At 40.9% G+C, this 20,049-nt stretch overlaps 1 protein-coding gene and 1 long non-coding RNA gene across 4 annotated transcripts in view; one reads left to right on the top strand and one right to left on the bottom strand.

Annotated features, from left to right (window-relative positions):
• The window catches only part of LOC140733493 (uncharacterized), a 96,331-nt gene that overhangs the window by 61,849 nt on the left and 14,433 nt on the right, over nucleotides 1-20,049 (bottom strand). The gene's annotated exons all lie outside the window — the stretch shown is intronic.
• The window catches only part of grhl1 (grainyhead-like transcription factor 1), a 109,506-nt gene that overhangs the window by 55,626 nt on the left and 33,831 nt on the right, over nucleotides 1-20,049 (top strand). For all 3 annotated transcript variants that reach the window (XM_073056885.1, XM_073056886.1, XM_073056888.1), the window contains exon 9: nucleotides 695-789. In XM_073056885.1, coding sequence (XP_072912986.1) covers nucleotides 695-789 — 95 coding nt within the window. The remainder of the gene's footprint in view (nucleotides 1-694; nucleotides 790-20,049) is intronic.

Raw genomic sequence — 20,049 nt, forward strand, 5'->3', positions numbered from 1 at the left:
AGACCACTAAGAAAATCTGATGAGTCAGACCAGCAATGCAATCTGACATGTAATCACAGGAGAATACTGGCAGCCTCACATTTCACACCAACCCATTTTTATACTCAATTTTCTTTCATGTAATTAAAGTTCAAGGAATCATTAATCATGCAAGTAAGCATTTTTGTAATCAGTAAAATAAATGCACTATCAGCTTCAGAAAGAAGTGAAAAAGCAAGTATGTAAATTGGAACTACTGCTGCCCTGGAGGCTGCAGCTGAACCTTTGGTTTGAATCTAACTGCTTTAAAAGCAATATTGTGGCTTTTTATGGGAACTTTCAGGAATCAACCAAATCTTATGAACTTGTGTTTGTAATGCAGAGCATTGGATTAGTAAGACCTCTGAGGTATTAAGAAGACTTGTATTTTCCATAGGCCCTATACTTAAAATCCCTACTTCAGGGCTTTCTACGTACAATGCTCTTTGCTGGGAACTGAAGTTCAATTGCTTGATAATGTACAAAGTAATTTATTTTCCATGTGGTTTGACTAATGGCAAATTGTGACTCAGTATACAGACAGGAGTTTGGACAAAGGCGAGACTTTCTTGAGCTATATGTGATAAATTTTATGCAGTTTAACAATGAAACTTACTGAAACTTAAAAATTGCATGAAGTAATCATCACCTTCTCATTTCTCTTATTTTTCTGCAGCCGATTACAAAGAAAGTTTCAACACAATTAGTAACATTGAAGAAATCGCCTACAATGCCATCTCCTTTACATGGGATATCAATGATGAAGCTAAGGTAGGTCTTATTCCTGCAGGCTGGTATACTTCAGTTTATCAGGTTTCTCCCGGCAGGAGAGTGCAAGTTGGAATTATTAGCTTTATCACTGCCATTGTCCAGATACTCATTATTTTAACCTTTACCTTAATCAATGCATGAAGATTTCTTTTCTGTGTTGCTTGGTGTTCATCTTGTTATGAACTTCAATGTAGTATATAAATTACTATTGTATTATAATTATTAGAAGTGGACCCTTAGTTTTTTTTTGTGGCTTAGACCTGAGCTTACTGCTGACTGATCCTGGCAACAAAAGAGTGCAAATACACTGGCACTGATTAATCCAGCAGTGATCACAGTATTTCAAAAATATTGACTGCTAGTTTCAGGGATGAGACAAATAACAGCTGAGGCACCAGACCAGTCATTATTGCTTTTAGAAACTTCTGGGAGCAGCTGCAAAAGCTACCATGACCAGTACATCTCGTCCTCTTCATCAGCCTTAGTAAGGTTGCTCAGGGCAGTTGAGAACTTTTAGTCCATTTGTATGTGAGATGTTTTGGAGTTCTAATACTTTCGAAGGTCTAACTTTTACATAGCAAATCACTGCCACATTGTGTAATGAACAGAATGGCATTTCAGAAATATCACTGCACACTTAGTGTAATTTGGACAAGGTGTTTGTCAGGGCCGTGCAACTAGAGGAGCCCAAGGAGCATCATTGAGCGCCTCTGTTAATCCAGACAATGGGGAACTGCAGACGTTGCAGTGTAGGTACGAAAGGTGATCTCATTGTCAATGACTTCATTCTTCTGACAACAAATTTGCGGTAATGAACATGACACAGTACAAAAAACTAGACTGAACTATGTAATTAAAAAAAAACAACAACGCAGAGAAAGCTACACTAGACTACAGACCTACACTGTAATGGTGTTAAATGCGTGAAACTATATCACAGATTTTACACATGAAATGTACATTCTTCATTTTGGCCAAGAGTGAGGGGAATGCTTGCAAAGGAGAGTGTTGAGATGATAGATGTCCTTCATGCAGGGGCTGATGTTTAGATATTTGAATGACACCAGTAAAATTGGGATTTGTTGTCCTAAGACAGTGATGGAGGGCTGTTTGTTTAAAATGCCATGGAGTGGTTGAATAGGTTGCTTCAGAGGGCAGTTAAGAGTCAATCACCTCGGTGAAGATCTGGAGTCATATACAGAGAGCAGTATGGAATATGAATGGAAGGTTTCTTTCTTCAAACAATGATACTAAAGTCTAGTAGCCATTTTATTGATATTGATCTTATTTCTTTATTCTTAAACTGAATTCAAATTTCCAGACAGTTATGAGATCATTCAAGCTTGTGTTCAACTGATTAGAAGACTCTGGCAAGTGCCAGCACACTTTTGACAGATGGAAGGAAAAGTCAGCAGAAAGTTTTAGTTCTCACCTTGATAAAGCTTGCCCTCCACCCCACGCCACCCATTTATTAATCATTTTCTGATGATGCATGTAGTGATATAAATTCATGATACTTGGCGTTTTTGTTAATTCTTCAGTTGAGGCAGTGAGCCAAGAGTCCTTTATAACGGCTGGACATGGTATAGTCAAGGACAGAATTGCAGCAATTCTGCTGCTTCCCTGCCTTGGATCCATTTGTTCAACATGGATTAGTGGCAGCCTTTCTGTGGGTGAGAGATAATGAATTTAACCTAATCAACTCTGTTGTTGACAAGCCCTATATCACACAGTCTACTTTTTTCCTCCCACGACATGGACCAGAGACCAGAGTCATGAATTTTCAAGTATAATTAAAGATGACATAACCTTAGATCTGCTTTGAAGTTAGCTGTTCCTATTGTCCTTTAAGACAACAGAAATCAGAATCAGAATCAGGTTTATTATCACCGGCATGTGATGTGAAATTTGTTAACTTAGCAGCAGCAGTGCAATGTAATACATAATATAGAAAAAATATAATAATAATAATAATGAATAAATAAGTAAATTAATTACAGTGTACATATGTTGAATAGATTAAAATTGTGCAATAAACAGAAATAATATATATTTAAAAAGTGAGTTAGTGTCGAAGGGTTCAATTTCCATTTCGGAATCGGATGGCAGAGGGGAAGAAGCTGTTCCTAAATCACTGAATGTGTGCCTTTAGACTGCCGTATCCCCTACCTGATGGTAACAGTGAGAAAAGGGCATGCCCTGGGTGCTGGAGGTCCTTAATAATGGACACTGCCTTTCTGAGAAAACGCTCCTTGAAGATGTCTTGGGTACTTTGTAGGCTCGTACCCAAAATGCAGCCGACTAAATTTGTAACCCTTTGCAGCTTCTTTTGGTCCTGTGCAGTAGCCTTCCCCCCCACCATACCAGACAGTGATGCAGCCTGTCAGAATGCTCTCCATAGTACATCTATTGAAGTTTTTGAGTGTATTTGTTGACATACCAAATCTCTTCAAACTCCTAATGAAGTATAGCGGCTGTCTTGCCTTCTTTATAACTGCATCAATATGTTGGGACCAAGTTAGATCCTCAGAGATCTTGACACCCAGGAACTTGAAACTGCTCACTCTCTCCACATCTGATCCCTCTGTGAGGATTGGTATGTGTTCCTTCGTCTTACCCTTCCTGAAGTCCACAGTCAGCTCTTTCGTCTTACTGACATTGAGTACCAGGTTGTTGCTGTGACACCACTCCACTAGTTGGCATATCTCACTCCTGTACGCCCTCTTGTCATCACCTGAGATTCTACCAACAATGGTCGTATCATCAGCAAATTTATAGATGGTATTTGAGCTATGCCTAGCCACACAGTCATGGGTATATAGAGAGTAGAGCAGTGGGCTAAGCACACACCCCTGAACAAATAATAAAGTTGTAGAGTTGGTCCAATATTCTCTATGACATGGGTAAAAAGAATATTGGGCTCCTGATACAGAAATTCCCTCTCTACCAAAACTAAGTAGACACAGATTACTCATTGAATAAAAGATTTATTTAAGATAAACACGCAAAGTTTACCTTGAAAAAGGATGTAATCTTCTGTAATGACACAATACAGTTCGGATATAGTTTTATATGCATCGCGACGCAGTATAGTTGGGATTGGTATGAAGTTAAAATTGGGATGCACTTGGGTAATTTGAGAGTAGTATCTTTTGGGGTATTTGCCTTATAGTTGGTGAGCTTCACTTTCCTCATTTCTCAGTCTGTTACTTTTCAAAGCTCTGTAGCTGCCTGAACAAAATAATTATAATTTGTTAAAGTTACTTGCTTGCTTGAGAATGGCGATAAATGAATATTATCATTGTTGTACCTTACTCTCAGCAAATTCACATTTCACACAATCACCAGAAAAGTGGTCAACACCTTGATTGCTTTAAGATTTGTAGTTGTTTTCCTCTTCAAATAAAATTATTGTTATTGGAAATTGGAAAATTACCAAATAATACTGGGTGTGGGTTTGTGGTTTAGGGGAAAATAGAAGATAAATATGGACAGTAACAGGAGAATTATAAACAATAAAATAACAATTATGGTTTTTAAAGGGGCTTTAATATGTTGAGAACAAAATGCCTTGTCTGCAAACATGGGTGTATGTGGTGATGTCAATGTGTAAACAGGCTATTACATTGCTGGGAGCTAAGAGGTCTATTAAATTACCTGTAAATTTCAAAGAAAGGGGGTGGAAAAGTTTAAACAGTAGATGTTGTGATGCAATTTTCAGCTTTCAGAAAGGGAAAAAAGAAATTCTTTCACTATTTATGAGTCAACCATCAAGATAGCCTTCAACTTCTCTTGGTTGGAGGAGTTTTGTTTGTTAATGCATAGCTGGTGTGGAAGGGTGGGTAAATACAAATGAAGAAAATAAAACCGTGGGAAATTTATGGAGGAGATGAAAATAGACTTTTAGTTAGAAACTACTTGTTATATGGCAACTGCATCATTTGTGGAAAAATCTATGTTTCCCTCATTGGCATCATTAGCCACCTCAGGATCCACAGGGAGGTAAATCATCCTCAATTCATCATCCTACACTGCTTTTTATTGTGGTTTTACAGTGGCACAATAACGTATTGATGAGCGCAAGGTTTTAAAACACTACTGCTCACCGATCCGGGTTTGTATCCTGCCTGTGAAGAGTTTTACCTTCTCCCCGTGTGTGCAGTTTTGGTCATCTACCTACAGGAAAGATGTAAATAAGTTTGAAAGAGTACAGAGAAAATTTACTAGAATATTGCCAGGACTGGAGGACCTGAGTTATAAGGAAAGATTGAACACATTAGGACTTTATTCCTTGGAACATTGAAGATTGAACATAGAACATAGAATAGTACAGCACATTACAGGCCCTTCGGCCCACAATGTTGTGCTGACCCTCAAACCCTGCCTCACATATAACCCCCCACCTTAAATTCCTCCATATACCTGTCTAGTAGTCTCTTAAACTTCACTAGTGTGTCTGCCTCCACCACTGACTCAGGCAGAACATTCCACGCACCAACCACTCTCTGAGTGAAAAACCTTCCTCTAATATCCCCCTTGAACTTCCCTCCCCTTACCTTAAAGCCATGTCCTCTTGTACTGAGCAGTGGTGCCCTGGGGAAGAGGCGCTGGCTGTCCACTCTGACTATTCCTCTTAATATCTTGTACACCTCTATCATGTCTCCTCTCATCCTCCTTCTCTCCAAAGAGTAAAGCCCTAGCTCCCTTGAGGGGAGATTTGATAGAGGTATACAAAACTATGAGGGCTATAGATAGGGTAAGTGCTTTTCCCACTCAGGGTGGGTGGGACTACAACTAGTGGTTATAGGTTAACTTCGACATGTTCCAACATATTAGTGTGTCCTGTGGTGACCTCACATTTAAGAAGGACCCTCTTACTGGTGCATAATGAAGCAAAGTATTCATTAAAGACCTTTCCTTCCTCTCCCAACTCCAGACACATCTTTCCTCTTTTACCCCTGATCAGTACTACCCTCACTCTAGTCATCTTCCTGTTTTTCACATGCATATAGAATGCCTTTGGGTTTTCCTTAATTCTACTTGCCAAGATCTTCTCATGTCTCTTCTTAAGCTCCTTCCAAGCTGCTTTATAATGCTCAAAAACCCTGTATAATCTTTACTTCCTAAACCTTAAGTATGTTTCCTTCTTCCCCTGGACTAAATGTTCCAACTCTCTTATCAACCATGGTTCCTTCACCCTACCATCCTTTCCCTGCCTCAAAGGGACCAATTAATCCAGGACTCCATGCAAGTGTTCCCTAAACGACCTTCACATTTCTGTTGTACATTTCCCTGCGAACATCTCTTCCCAATTTACTCTTCCAAGTTCTTGCCTAATAGCGTTATAATTACCCTTCCCCAATTAAATAATATCCACACTGTTTGCTCCTATCCTTATCCAAAGCTGTGCTAAAGGTCAGGGAGTTGTGGTTACTGAGTCTATAAGGCTCAGCCACTGAGAGGTTTGTCACCTGACTAGATTCATTATCTAGTACTAGATATAGTATAGCATCTCCTCTAGTTGACCTGGCCTCATACTGTGTCAGGGATCTTTCCTGGACACTCTTAACAAATTCTGCCCTATCTGAGCCTGATAAGCGGTGCCAGTCAATATTAGAGAAGTTGAAGTCACCCATAACAACAACCCTGTTATTTTGCACCTTTCCAAAATCTGCTCCCTGGTGTCCCTGTTGTGCTTGGGAGTGGGTGTTGGGCGGTGGGGGGGGGGGGGGGGGGGGCTATAAAATACTCTCAATAAAGTGACTCCTCCTGTCCTGTTTCTGATTTCCACCCGCACTGACACTGTAGATAGGTATATGTGGTACCATTGTTTAAAAAGGGTAGCAGAAACAAGCCAGGAAACTGCAGGCCAGTGAGCCTGATATCACCACAGAGTAAATTGCTGAAGGGATAGGATCTACCAATACTTGGAGAAATGGAGTCTGATTGTGTGAATGGGAAGTCATATCTGACTACCTATGCTAGGGTAAAGCTACGGAGAATATGTATCCAGATTATGGAATATATTTTCTCCAAACTATTTAGATATGATCACAGTAAAACAAAAATAAAAAAAAACTGCAGATGCGAGACATTTGAAATAAAAACCAAAAATACTATAACCACTCAGCAAGTCAGGAAGCATTAATTGAGAGAGAAATAAAGTTCCAAATAAATTTATTATCACAGTACATCTATGTCACGATATACAACCCTGAGATTCATTTCCTTGTGGGCATACTCAATAAATGCATGATAAAGTAGTAACTACAACAGAATCAATGAAAGAACGAACCAACTTGGGCTTTCAACCAATGTGCAAATGACAACAAATTGTGCAATTACAAAAAGAAAGAAAGAAATAATAATAATAATAATAATAATAATGATGATAATAATAATAATAATAAATAAATGAGCAATAAATATCGAGAACATGAGATGAAGAGTCCTTGAAAATGACTCCATAGGTTGTGGGAACACTTCAAGGATGGGGCAAATGAAGTTGAGTGAAGTTACTCCCTTTTGGTTCAAGAGCTTGAAAGTTGAGGGTTTCCTGAACCTAATGGTGTGTGTCCAGAGGCTCCTGTATCTTCTTCCTGATGGCAGCAGTGAGAAGAGAGCATGTCCTGGGTGGTGGGGTTCCCTGATGATGGATGCTGCTTTCCTGTGACAATGCTCTGCTCAATGGTAGGGAGGGCTTTACCTGAGATGGACTGGGCTGTATCCATTGCTTTTTGTAGTATTTTCCATTCAAGGGCATTGGGTTCATGGACCTCTGATTTCCTCCTCCTGAAGTCGATAATCGGTCTTGATCACAATGAATAAGAGGTTGTTGTTTGTGGCTCCACTCAGCCATATTTTTAATCTCCCTCCTGTATGCTGATTTGTCACCACCTTTGTCGGCCAATGACAGTGATAATGTCTGCAAACTTAGATATGGTATTGGAGTTGTGCTTAGCCATACAGTCATAAGTGTAAAGAGAGTAGAGCAGGGGCTAGTTACACAGACTTGTGGTGTACATATGCTGATGGAGATTGTGGAGGAGAGGTTACCAATCTGAACTGACTGGGGTCTTCAGGTGAGGAAATTAAGGATCCAATTGAATAAGGAGGTACAAGGCCAAGTTCTTGAAGCTTATTGATTAGTTTTGGGGGGGACGCAGATGAAGCCGAGCTGTATTTGATAAAGAGCATCCTGATGATTACATATTTGCTGTCCCCATGTTCCAGGATGGAGTGAAGAGCCAATGAAATGGCATGTTCTGTGAACCTGTTGCGCCAGTAGACAACTTGGAGCGGATCCAAGTCTCTTCTCAGGCAGGAGATGATGTTTAGACAATAGACAGTAGGTGCAGGAGTAGGCCATTTGGCCCTTCAAGCTGGCACCGCCTTTCAGTGTGATCATGGCCGATCATCCACAATCAATACCCCGTTCCTGCCTTCTCCCCATATCCCTTGACCCCAATAGAGTGTTTCCAATGTTTCACCACCAAACTCTCAAAATACTTCATCACTGGATGTAAGTTCTTGAAGCAGATCACCACGTACTTCTTAGGCACCGGTGTAAGTGAAGTCTACTTGAAGCAGGTGGGTCCCTCAGATGGCTGAAGTGAAAGGTTAAAGATCTCCATGTACACTCCAGCCACTTGAGCAGTACAGGTCTTTAGAACCTGACCAGGTACCGCATCTGGCCGGATGCTTTTCGTGAGTTCACCCTCCTGAAGGCTACATGCACGTCCGGCTCACAGGATCACTGGGGGCTGTGGGAATTCATTATGAGTCCTCCATGGTTTGACAGCCAAAACAAGCATGGAAGGCATTGAGCTCATCTGGAAGCGAATCCCTGCTGTTGCCTATGTTGCTTGATTTCACTTATAAGAGGAGATGGTATTCAAGCCCCATCACAGCTGTCGAGCATTCTCCATTGATTCAAGTTTAGTCCAGAATTGCCACTTCGCCCATGAGATGGCCTTCCGGAGGTAGTACTTGGACCTCTTCTAACCTTGTTGGTCTCCGGACTTGAATGCCTCTGACCTGAACCTCAGCAGATTGTGGATCTCATGGTTCAGCCAGGGCTTCTGGTTGGGAAGGCTCGGAATGATTTATTGGGGACACATTCATCAACAACTGTTTTTTATAAAGTCCCTGACAACCACGGTGTATTCATCCAGGTCCCCAGATGAGCCCTTGAACACGGCCCAGTCCACCGACTTGAAGCAACCGCATAGCAGCTTCTCTGCCTCCTGCACCAATCTCTTTCTTGTCCTAATCTCTGGAGCCTTGCTCTTTAGTCTCTGCCTGTATGCGGGTAGGAGAAGGCACAGCCAAGTGATCAGATTTGCCAAACTGTGGTCTTTGTATGGAATGGTAGGCATACCTTGTCTTAGTATAACAGTGGACTAGTGTATTGCGACCTCTGGTGCTACAAATTATAAGATGATGGTAATTGGGCAGGAATGTCTTCGAACAAGCCTGGTTGAAGTCCCTGACCATGAGCTGAAATTCGTCGGGATGGATTGTTTCTTGTTTGGAGACAGTATCATGTAGTATCTCAAGCACTTGTTTATTGTTGGCTACTTGTGGAATGTAAACTGTGGTCAGGATTAGGGAGGAGAACTCCCTAGATAAATAGAATAGATGGCATTTGAATATTAGGTGTTCAAGGTCGGGGGAACATGAGTTAAAAAACAGCCACATCAAAGCACCACCGAGAGTTTATCATGAAACACATACCCCTCCACCTTATGCCTTTTCTGAATCAGCAGTTCAGTCCATCCTGTGAACCGAGAAGCTTTTGCGTCTAATCACCATATCTGGTGTGCTGAGAGTAAGCTATATCTCAGTCAAACATAGAACAGAACAATCTCTCATTTCCCTCTGATACAGCAATGTTGCCTTCAGGTCCTCAATTTCGTTCTTCAGCGATTGCTCCTTTGCTAACAAGATGCTGGGTAAAGGGGGTCCAATTCCTCTGTGGTTTCAGCCTGATCATGTTTCATAACAATTATTGTTTATCAGAATACTTTTGAAGGATCTTTGGCTTGACATGTTAACTGTGTCACGAGCCATTGCTCGTCTGCTGAGTATTGCAACATTTACTGTTTCTATTCACAGCAAAATAATTGCATGCAATTTTATCATGTTTTCACAAATGGAATAAAGGCAAAATTGAAACGCTTAATATAAGCAATGATGCCTTGAAGTTTAATAGAGTAATACAGTTTCGTTATACACTGGGTTTCCATCTCCTTCATCTTACTGTCTCTCCTCCCTGCCCCCCACCATCCAGCTTACCCATTCTCTCCTCTTTCCTGAATTCCTTACACTGGGCGCAATGTTAGATTGCTCTGACCTTTGACCCTACAGTGTTTTGAACATCACGTCCCATCAGTAATGCCCCCCCCCCCCCCCCACTGTCATGGTGCACCATTCAGCTTCTTGGCTTGGCACTCCTTTGTTGGTTTGAATGAGAACTGGGATCATTGTTTTGCAATTTAGTTTGGTGAACAGATCACAGGCAAAAATACTCTATTCTGACAAAACCTGTTTTATAATTGGTGACTCAAAGGACTACAGTTGCTGGAATCTGGAGCAGAAAACAAACTGCCGGAAGGACTCGCCAGGACAAGCAGTGTCTGTGGTGGCAAAGGATTAACATTTCAGATCAAAAATCTTTTATGCATAAGTTCTGATGCAGTGTCTTGACTTGAAATGTTTTCTATACTTTGCTTCTACAGATGCTGCTCAGCCCACTGAGTTTCTCCAGCAATTTGTTTTCCCTTATTTGTTTTTATAGTTGGGTAGAGTTATAATCTCAAAAAAACTGAGCATTGCCTCTAAACATAACATCTGATGGTGTTCGTCACAAACCAATGATTTTTCTAGATGTCAAAAAAGTGAACGGATATGAGATTTGTGGATGGAAGTGTTATTGATGTAAAGGTGAAATGGGCGCAAGGAAGTTGTGTCTTCCCTCGCTTCTGTGTATCTTGAGCTAGTTTAGCCATACTTGTTTTTTAGAGTTACTAATCATAGCCTAAAATACTGTAACCCTCACTCTTAATCAAAAAGATATTAGTTGAGAAATTAAATAGGTCTCCTAATTTAAAGTTCAAAGTGAATTTATTATCAAAGTACATATATGTCGTCATATACAACCCTGAGATTCATTTTCTTCCAGGCATATTCAATCATCCACAATAGAATAATAACCATAATAGAATTAATGAAAGACCACATCAACTTGTGCGTTCAACCACTGTGCAACAGACAACAAACTGTATAAATGCAAAAGGAAAGAAATAATAACAATAAATGAGCAATAAATATCAAGAACGTGAGATGAAGAGTCCTTGAAAGTGAGTCCATAGGTTGTGGGAACATTTCAATAATGGGGCAAATGAAGTTGAGTGAATTTATCCCCTTTGGTTCAAGAGCCTGATAGTTGAGGGGCTCCTGAACCTAATGGTGTGAGTCCAGAGGCTCCTGTATCTTCTTCCTGATGGCAGCAGTGAGAAGAGGGCACAGTCTGGGTGGTTAGTTCCCTGATACTGCTTTCCTGCGACGATGCTTCGCATAGATGTGCTCAGTGGTGGGGAGGGCTTTACTCATGATGGGCTGGGCCGTATCCACTGCTTTGTGTAGAATTTCCCTTTCAAGGACATTGGTGTTTCCACATCAGGCTGTGATGCAGCTAGTTAATGTACTCTCCACCACACATCTATAGAATTGTCAAAGTTTCAGATGTAATGCCAAATCCTTGCAAACTCCTAAGGAGGTAGAGGCACTGCCATGATTCCTTTGTAGTTGCACTTACATGCTGGGCCCTTATGAACAAAGAAAGTACATATCCACATGATTAATCTTCATTCCACAAATTGAAAGGAACGAGGAAATGTTCACAAATGGAGGTTCTTAGCAATAAAGGAACCTTGCTGTACTGGTGAATTGGAAGATACCACGAAATGATGACCAGTTTGTTCGATTAGAAAATATAATCTGCATTGCATGTGTGTTTTATTCTTTCTTTCTCCCTCTGCATCTATCTTCACAGTGTCGCTTATCAGTTCAGCTTCATGTAAAAAAACTCCAGGCATAATTCTGTCTCCTACTTGTGGAAAATGTGTGCTAAAGCAAAGAAAATACATGTTTGAATACAGTATCTTCCCAGTGTGGTTTGCAGGCTGCAAAGAATACAGATCTTAAAAACTTAGCAGCAACTTCGCGGGAAACAACCCCACTGGTCTACTGACATTTTATATTAATTGCATGTGAATCTGGAGCAGGAGTAGGTCACTTGACCCCTCAAGCCTGCTTCACTATTTAAAAGGATTGTGACTTAAATCTCAGCTCTACAATTTTATCCATGGTGGTACCTATCCAGACCCTCATCAAAGTTCTATTTAACTCTGCCGTAAAAAGATTAAAAGAACTGTTTCCATCCCTTTTTCAGAAAGCGGGTTCTTGAGACTTGTGAACCCTTAAAAGAAAGCTGTTCACTTTGCCATGGTTTTAAATAGGCATCCCATTTTTTTAAATCTTTAAACAATGACCCCAAATTCAGCTGACAAGCATAGCAATGTCTCGCAATAAACATTTCTTCTTCAGTGGCTTGGCTTTCAGGATGTCTGAATGCAATAATGGTTCTAATCTAGAGAGAGAGCATTTCTTCTTGATCTGTTGGCCAGTGTTGTGAAGGTTTAAACTGTGACAGGGGCTTTCAAATTGTGGTTCAGTGTTAGTTAAAGGTGGAGTTCCAGGAAGGGAGAATAATTTGCATACAGGGGTTAGAGCTGCTTTAGTTCAATGTTTCGAAGCTACTTTTGAGTTTCTCCCAGGGTACAAACTTGTTCAAAAATACTTCGCCCAAGAATTATCTGTTACCAATCTGAGAACAAGAGTGATTTCCCAAACAATGAAAATTCCAAAAACTCAAAAGATAAAGAATTGATGGATGCTTGTATGATGACTGGACCTGTTAGACAACTAATTTATGGTGGTTGGATGCAAAAACCTGCACAACCTGATTGTCTATATTACCGCCAGCACACCCAGGTTGCTCTTAACCAGAATAAGAAATGCACTTAACTCTGTGAATTTTGAAGGTGCTACTGCTCTTTTGTCATAAACTCCACAGAACTACTGTTTATACATTTAAATGGGGTTTGAACAAATGTTTACTGAAGCTATAGCTCTGCAGTAAAAATACTAGGAAGCTGCAGTCCTTAATTTCAGGCAGTAGCCTCACTGGAGCCAGAATTTCCCTGGGGCAGGTTAGCCACCAGAACTTTTTTGCTTGCAAGGCTCAATGTTTCTGAACCTGTTTCTGGGCCATGCATCACTAATAATGCAGATTCGACTTTCAGCAGCATACATGGCGTCAATAGAGAATCTGCAACTGAAGCAATGGAAGGGACCAGAATTGTTCAACGAGCTTAGAAATATCCTGAGCACTCACTGTACTGAGGTCACTTGGGATTATTATGCATAGACTTACTCACTTGTGAGTACATTTCTCATAAGCTTCAGAAATAGACTTGACTCAAAATCCAAGAGCTCATCCCTCAATAGCAATGTTGAGCAGCAACAGCCAAATACTACATGCCTCTGGGGTGTCTGGTATAAGATATGAGTGATTAATCAGCTCCAATCTCCTCCTCCCTGACAATCAACACTGGCACACCTCAAGGATGTATGCTGAGCCCACTGCTCTGCTCTCTCTACACCCATGACTGTGAGGCTGTGAGGCACAACTCTAGCACCATCTATAAATTTGCTGACGACACAATTATTGTTGGCAGGATTTCAGATGGTGACGAGGAGGCACACAGGAGTAAAATAGATCAATTACAAACAAGAGAAAATCTGCAGATGCTGGAAATCCCAGCAATAGATCAACTGGTTGAGTGGTGCCACAACAACAACAACCGTACACTCAATGTCATTTAGACCAAGGAAATGATTATAGACTTCAGGGAAGGGAAGTTGAGGGAGCACACACCAGTCCTCATCGAGGGGTCAACGGTAGAAAGGGTGAGCAGTTTCAAGTTCCTGGGTGTCAACATCTCTGAAGATCTATCCTGGGCCAACTATATTGATACAATTACAAAGAAGGCACAACAGCAGCTATATTTCATTAGGGGTTCGAGGAGACTTGGTATGTAACCAAGGACGCCTGCAAATTTCTACAGATATACCATGGGGAGCATTCTAACTAGTTAATGCAGGGGGCACTGCATAGGGTTGGAAAAAGCTGCAGAAAGTTGTAAACTCAGCCAAATCCATTATTGTCACTAGCCTCCCTACCATTGTGACCACCTTAAAAAGGTGATTCCTTAAAAATGTGGCATTCATCATTAAAGACCCCCATCACCCTCTCCCCATCGCTGCCAACAAGGAGGAGGTACAGGAGCCTGAAGACACACACTCAATGTTTCAGGAACAGCTTCTTCCCCACCATCATCAGATTTCTGAATGGACAATGAATCCATGTACACTATCTCATTATTTTTAGCTCTCTTGCACGAGTTGTTTAATTTAATATATGTATACTTCTTATTGTAATTTATAGCTTTTTATTATGTATTACAATGTACCGCTGCTGCAAAGTGACATATTTCACAACATATGCCAGTGATATTAAACCTGACAAATGGCTATTTCCAACGTTTTAAAATCCAAATTCCCAAGACTTGTCTACTGGAGAACCCTGCGGAAATTTCAGGCAATTAATTTTAACGAGAAGCTTTTGGTGAGAGTATTTCTGTGGTGAAGGGAATTTAATAACAGATTTACATGTGCATTTGTGGTTTAATATGAAACTAGTCTTATCTCAAAAAGTTGAATTCTATCAACCTGCAGATTTAGGCAGGTTATTAATAAAAAGTGCTGTGAAGGGAACATGAGTAGAATTTGTGAAGGCAGCAATGGGCTCTTTTGTTTCTGGTACAGACCCTCGACATGGACCCTGTATGTAAAAATCTGACCCTACTGAATTGTGTTTTACATTTCAACTTAAAAAGTCAAGTGCTATTCCTGTTACCTGAATGTGATTCGCAAATAAATCTACAGGAAAGGTGACAATTTATATCCAAAACTTTCTGCAGAAGCAGTGTTTAGGTTACCGTGGGAGATGAGGGATGCTTGAGAATGTGGCCATCCATTTAGGAGAATGGAACAGGGAGAAGGTTCTGGAGAAAGCTGGGGGAATGGTTTTGTGACAGACACCGCTGTGTGGGTCTTAGCCTTTGTTCGGAGGGAGAGGAAGAGAGAAGACACTGGAGAGAGCTGGTCATAGGATTTGATCTGGTGGGGAAACGTGATTTGATGGAGCCCAGCGCAGAGTTCTGCCAAGGATCGATGAAAACGGCTTTTGGAAGGTTTGAGTTCCAACCTGTGCATGTTTGACCGATTAATTATAATGGGCCATTTTGTTTTTTTCTCTTTCTTTTTTTTATTAACTCTTTGGCAGTATATTCACAAATATATTTCTTTATGGTTGCATGCAGTGGGCAATCTGTTATTTAATGCCAACAGGCTATTGCAGGGCAGTTAATCACACAGCATTCACACAAACTGGGGACTGGGTGGGCGAGACATCGCATTCTCATGGATTTGGTGGGACCAAAGTCATAACACCTTAAACATATGAAGCCGGAGAAAGACGGGTTTATAGCCGCAGAATCCAGTGGCTGTTAGTGAGGGGGCTAACCACTCGCATTTCCAAAGGAGCCCAGAAAGGGGTGGGGTGGGGTTTCATTTGTGTGCAGCCTGAATTTCAGTGTAGAACTGAAAGCATGTTGTATTCAATAAGATGTCATTTTTGAATGAGATATCAAAAGGAGACACTGCCTTCCCTGTCTGGTGGACGGTAACAAGCCCATTGCACTATGCAGAAAAGCTGGGGGACATTCCTGGTGACACAAAAGAAACTGCAGATGCTGTAACCTAGGGCAAAAATAAACAGCTGGAGGAACTGAGTGGATTGATGTTGAGAGGTGGAGAGATGGACAACTTTTTGGATTGAAAGTCAGTGACAGAGTGGAAGCGTAAGAGGATAGATATAAGGAGGTGAGACTGAGGGATGAGACAGGTCATGAGTGGAACCAGGTGAGGAGAGGGATGGATAGGTGGAGCCAGATGGAGAGGGAGGAGGGGTGGAGTTGGGAGACAACAGCTAGTGGGTGAGAAGAGAGAAAGGCAAGGGTGTAGGGGAAAAAGGGGGCAGATGGAGCTGGGGAGGGGGGTGGTAGAGAAAGAGGCTGGAAGGTTATGAGACACAAGAAGGTGCGAGGCTTCCCCTGCTGCCTTCAGCAATATCACTGAATGGATTATCTGCTTTGTAATATTTTACATTCCCTTCAGTGTGTTCAACTTACTGTGGTTCCCATTTTACAATAACAATTGGATTTCCAAAAGTCCATCATTGTTAATAAAATGTTTTTGGAAATACTGAGGCAGTGAAAAGTGGTTTCTATTTTCTCAGTACATCTTTTAGTATTGTTGAAAAGCAGCAGCCCTTCATTGCTAAAGTAATCCTTGCCATGCATTTATGTATCTGCAACCGGCAGTCAGCGCTGGAGGTGGAACGGTACCCCATCAAAAACAGATAATCATCAAATATAACAAAGTGAAGAATCAGCAAAGGTAAAATGATGGGTGGGCTCAGCGGAACTATATTTGTATTTTAGTGATTCTGTTTCGCATTACCCTGTGATTTTACTCTGATTTGCATTAAAACAGGCATTGGCTCAGGGCCCCAGACATTTTCAGACAATACCAAATGCTGGATCATTTTGATGCATCATGCATGGGCTTACTGCAAAGAGCTTTGCTTCTGAGTAATAATTACATTCAGATATCATTATAATCTGCTGGACAGCTGGCAATTGGTGCAGCATCAAAAAGTCATTCCCTTCGTGTTTCTCTTTGTCATATGTGTTGGAGCCACAGTTCAATGTGGAAGGTGGTATGTAGTGAGATGGACTGAAGAAGTTTGTCAAAGCCTTTGGTTGATTTAAATCATTATCAAGTGTAGTAGCATTAGAACAGGTGCCTTTATCATACAGAAGGTTGCCCCTCCTGTGGTAACTTCTACTTTACAAAAAGACCACTCGACAACTTGATGGCCAAAAGAGCATCTTTATCTGGAACGGCAAATGATATTTACAATACAGAGGCTTCCAGGTACCTCGTGCGGCCTGGGTGGAGGAACTATATACAATGCATACTGGGAGTAAAAAGAGCGGAAGTACAGACCCCGCCAACCCTCCGGATCCCACCTCTTGCTACCAACAACTCCCCGATTAGTATTAACCTACTTTTAATAACACTCACATTACAACACCTCCCACTATTCAGGATAATGAGAGAAGGGTAATAAAATAATACCTTCAATCACGAAAGTAAATAAAAATCTCAGCTATGTATATACTTGATGTGCAGAATTATATAACACAGCCTATTGAGTTACTAAAACAGTATGGTTGTATATAAATTTAGATGGATCTTGTTTCAGTTTCAAAAATGACATAACATTTATTTTACTTTATACATCATGCGATGTAGTTTTTGAGAAAATTGTTGTGGAAGACAAGTCATTAATGCAGGTTATCAAAAGGATCATCAATTTCATTTCCTGGTGACTTTTAAACCTGATCCAAATCTAAAGGTTGATTTGTCTACTAAAATACTAATTTATTAGTGAGTCATTAAAGGGTGGAGAAGCAGTCAAAAAATCAGACAAGCTACACTTCGGTTTTTCTTGGAGGAAGTTCTTAACAGTGAATTAGACACCTGTTGCATAAATAAGATCCAACTTGTTGGATTGCTCAATGACAGCCTCATTCCTTGCTATAGCTAATGAGTGCCATCTGCTGGCGAGCTGAAATACCTGCAAAATACAAACAACAAAATGATAGAAGCTCATCTCTCTAGTATGTTAATTCTTTCATGTGTGATATTTAATTGCAGCTTAATAGCCCATATGTTTTTCATTTTTTGTGTTTTCTGACTTTTACTTTAAACATTTTATCTCTTCAGGCTCTTTGCTCTCTTTTGCTTGGTATCTACTCTCAGCTTCCAATCATGTTGTATTTTTATGTTTACTTAGAACAATGATTGTATGAGGGCTCAAAACATATATAGTTCATATCAGGACATTGTTCTATAGTGTTTCACCCCTTTAACATATATATTGCATGAATGAGATGCAATTCCGTTGTTGGGTCATTGTCCTGGAGTTGGTTCGGAAAAATCTGCCTGATACATCTTTGGAATGTGGGAGGAACCCCCTGTGTAGAGAACAGTGATCTCTCAGTAACCAAAAGCAAATTAATGGCAGAGCAACATCACGATAACAATGTTACAGAGATACTCACGGTGTGTAATATGTTACCTGGTTTTCATTTGGCTTGACCTGGTGAAATCTTCCTTCACCAGTCCAAAGAAAAATTCATAGGATGTTGTTCCTGTTTGCTCCATATTTGGAAAACTGATTTTACATGAAGGCCCTGATGGAAATGTTTACTGCCCTTCTTCTTTCTCATCCTTCACCAAGACCGTCTGTGTCCATTTCTACAATGCTGCCAACTTTTGTTCTTGCTTTTACTCATTTCAGTGCACAGAAATTATCATCTTTTATCACCTAGCCTTAGCTGCTATTGGTTTCTTCTTACTCACATGATACCCTGCTTCCCTTATTCTTGTCCTTGCCCATCTTCATTTGTTCCCCTTCTCCAAACACAGATTACAATTTCTTCCTCTCATTTGCATTTTCCTTCATAAAGCCACCTCTTCTCCCTGCCTTCTTCGATCTTATTCAGCTACAGTGACAAAGTTCTGGGAGTCCTTCATCCCTTCTTGCTTCTGCTTGCTTTCTCTATCATTTTCTTTTTGTTTTCTTTCTACCTCTATTTCTTTCCTTTTTTCTTCTGCTTTCCCCCCCCAATTTATTTTACCTCTTTGTTCCAGAAAAAAAAGTGGAGTGGATGGACAACAAGAGTGGGACTGAAACATATCCCACAATGAGACAGGTGGACCAGGGCGGCTTTCCAAAATGCCAACTTTTAATATAGACAAAATTAATTGAGTTAAAGCAGAAGTTGTTCAATGTGACCATAAATTCAGTCAAGTAATGGCGGATTGGTGGTAGAGTGAGACTGCTTTGTCTCTCTAAAATATACCCGTGAAGATATATTACTTGCTCTCTGTTATAGAGTCCTAAAGCTATACAGCAGAGAAATTGGTCCTTCAGCCCGAACCACCCATGTTGATCTTTTCCTATCCATGAACCTGTCTAAACAAATGTGATTGTACCCACCTCTACAGCTTTGTCTGTGTTGGACAGTGGCTGTCTCAGTTTTTCCACTGTACCCACTCACTCTTCTGAACACAGTACTCCAGTCACTGAGGATCGATGCCAATATGGTTATCAAACGACAGTACTATAGTGGCTTGGGGAACTGACCTTCACCTCACAGAGCACCAGCTCTCTGCCACTTCCTCTGGGCCATGGCCCCACCAATGAATGTCTATTGATTTTAGTGATACCATGTGCCCTTCTGCCCTTTGAGCTGCACTACCTCAGCAAACACCAAGAACCCCAATTTAACCCTAATTATGTGTCAATTCACAATGACCAATTAACCTACCCACCATGTCTTTGAACTGTGGGAAAACTTGCACATTCCACGGGAAGGACGTACAAAGACTTCTTACAGAGGACGTCAGAATGAACTCTGAACTCTGACGCCCCTGAGCTGTAATAGCTTTGTGCTAACTGTTACATTACCATGGCACCCACTGTATCAGGTCATTATCTCCCAGCCCTTATTTTGTCTGCAAATCTGTCCTTCACAATGTCTCTCCCTAGTGCCACAGGCTTTCACTGACAGCTCCTACCTCTGCCCGAATGTCCGGGTAGATTTGTTATTTCAGCTTATTTTTGCCAACCAAACATAGTCTGACCTACTTGACTTTGTGATTCCTTTCCATTTCTGATGTTCTTCAACACTTCAGCAGAGTTCAGTTTTCTGGCCCCAACTAGCTTGTTGGGACCATGGATATCAATCCTTCTACTGCTCCCTCCTTCACCAGGATGGCCTGAGACCCCTTTCTTTCTTCCTTACCCAACAAGACCCTCTTCACCACTACCTGGCTAAAGCAGTTCTCAAACTGAAATTTAATTCCATATCATTTTGGAACAGGCTAGCAACCAATATAGATTAATTGCCCGTAGTGTATTGACTACATTTTCTG

The sequence above is a fragment of the Hemitrygon akajei genome, chromosome 9 (assembly GCF_048418815.1).
Source record: "Hemitrygon akajei chromosome 9, sHemAka1.3, whole genome shotgun sequence".
Taxonomy (NCBI): Eukaryota; Metazoa; Chordata; class Chondrichthyes; order Myliobatiformes; family Dasyatidae; genus Hemitrygon; species Hemitrygon akajei.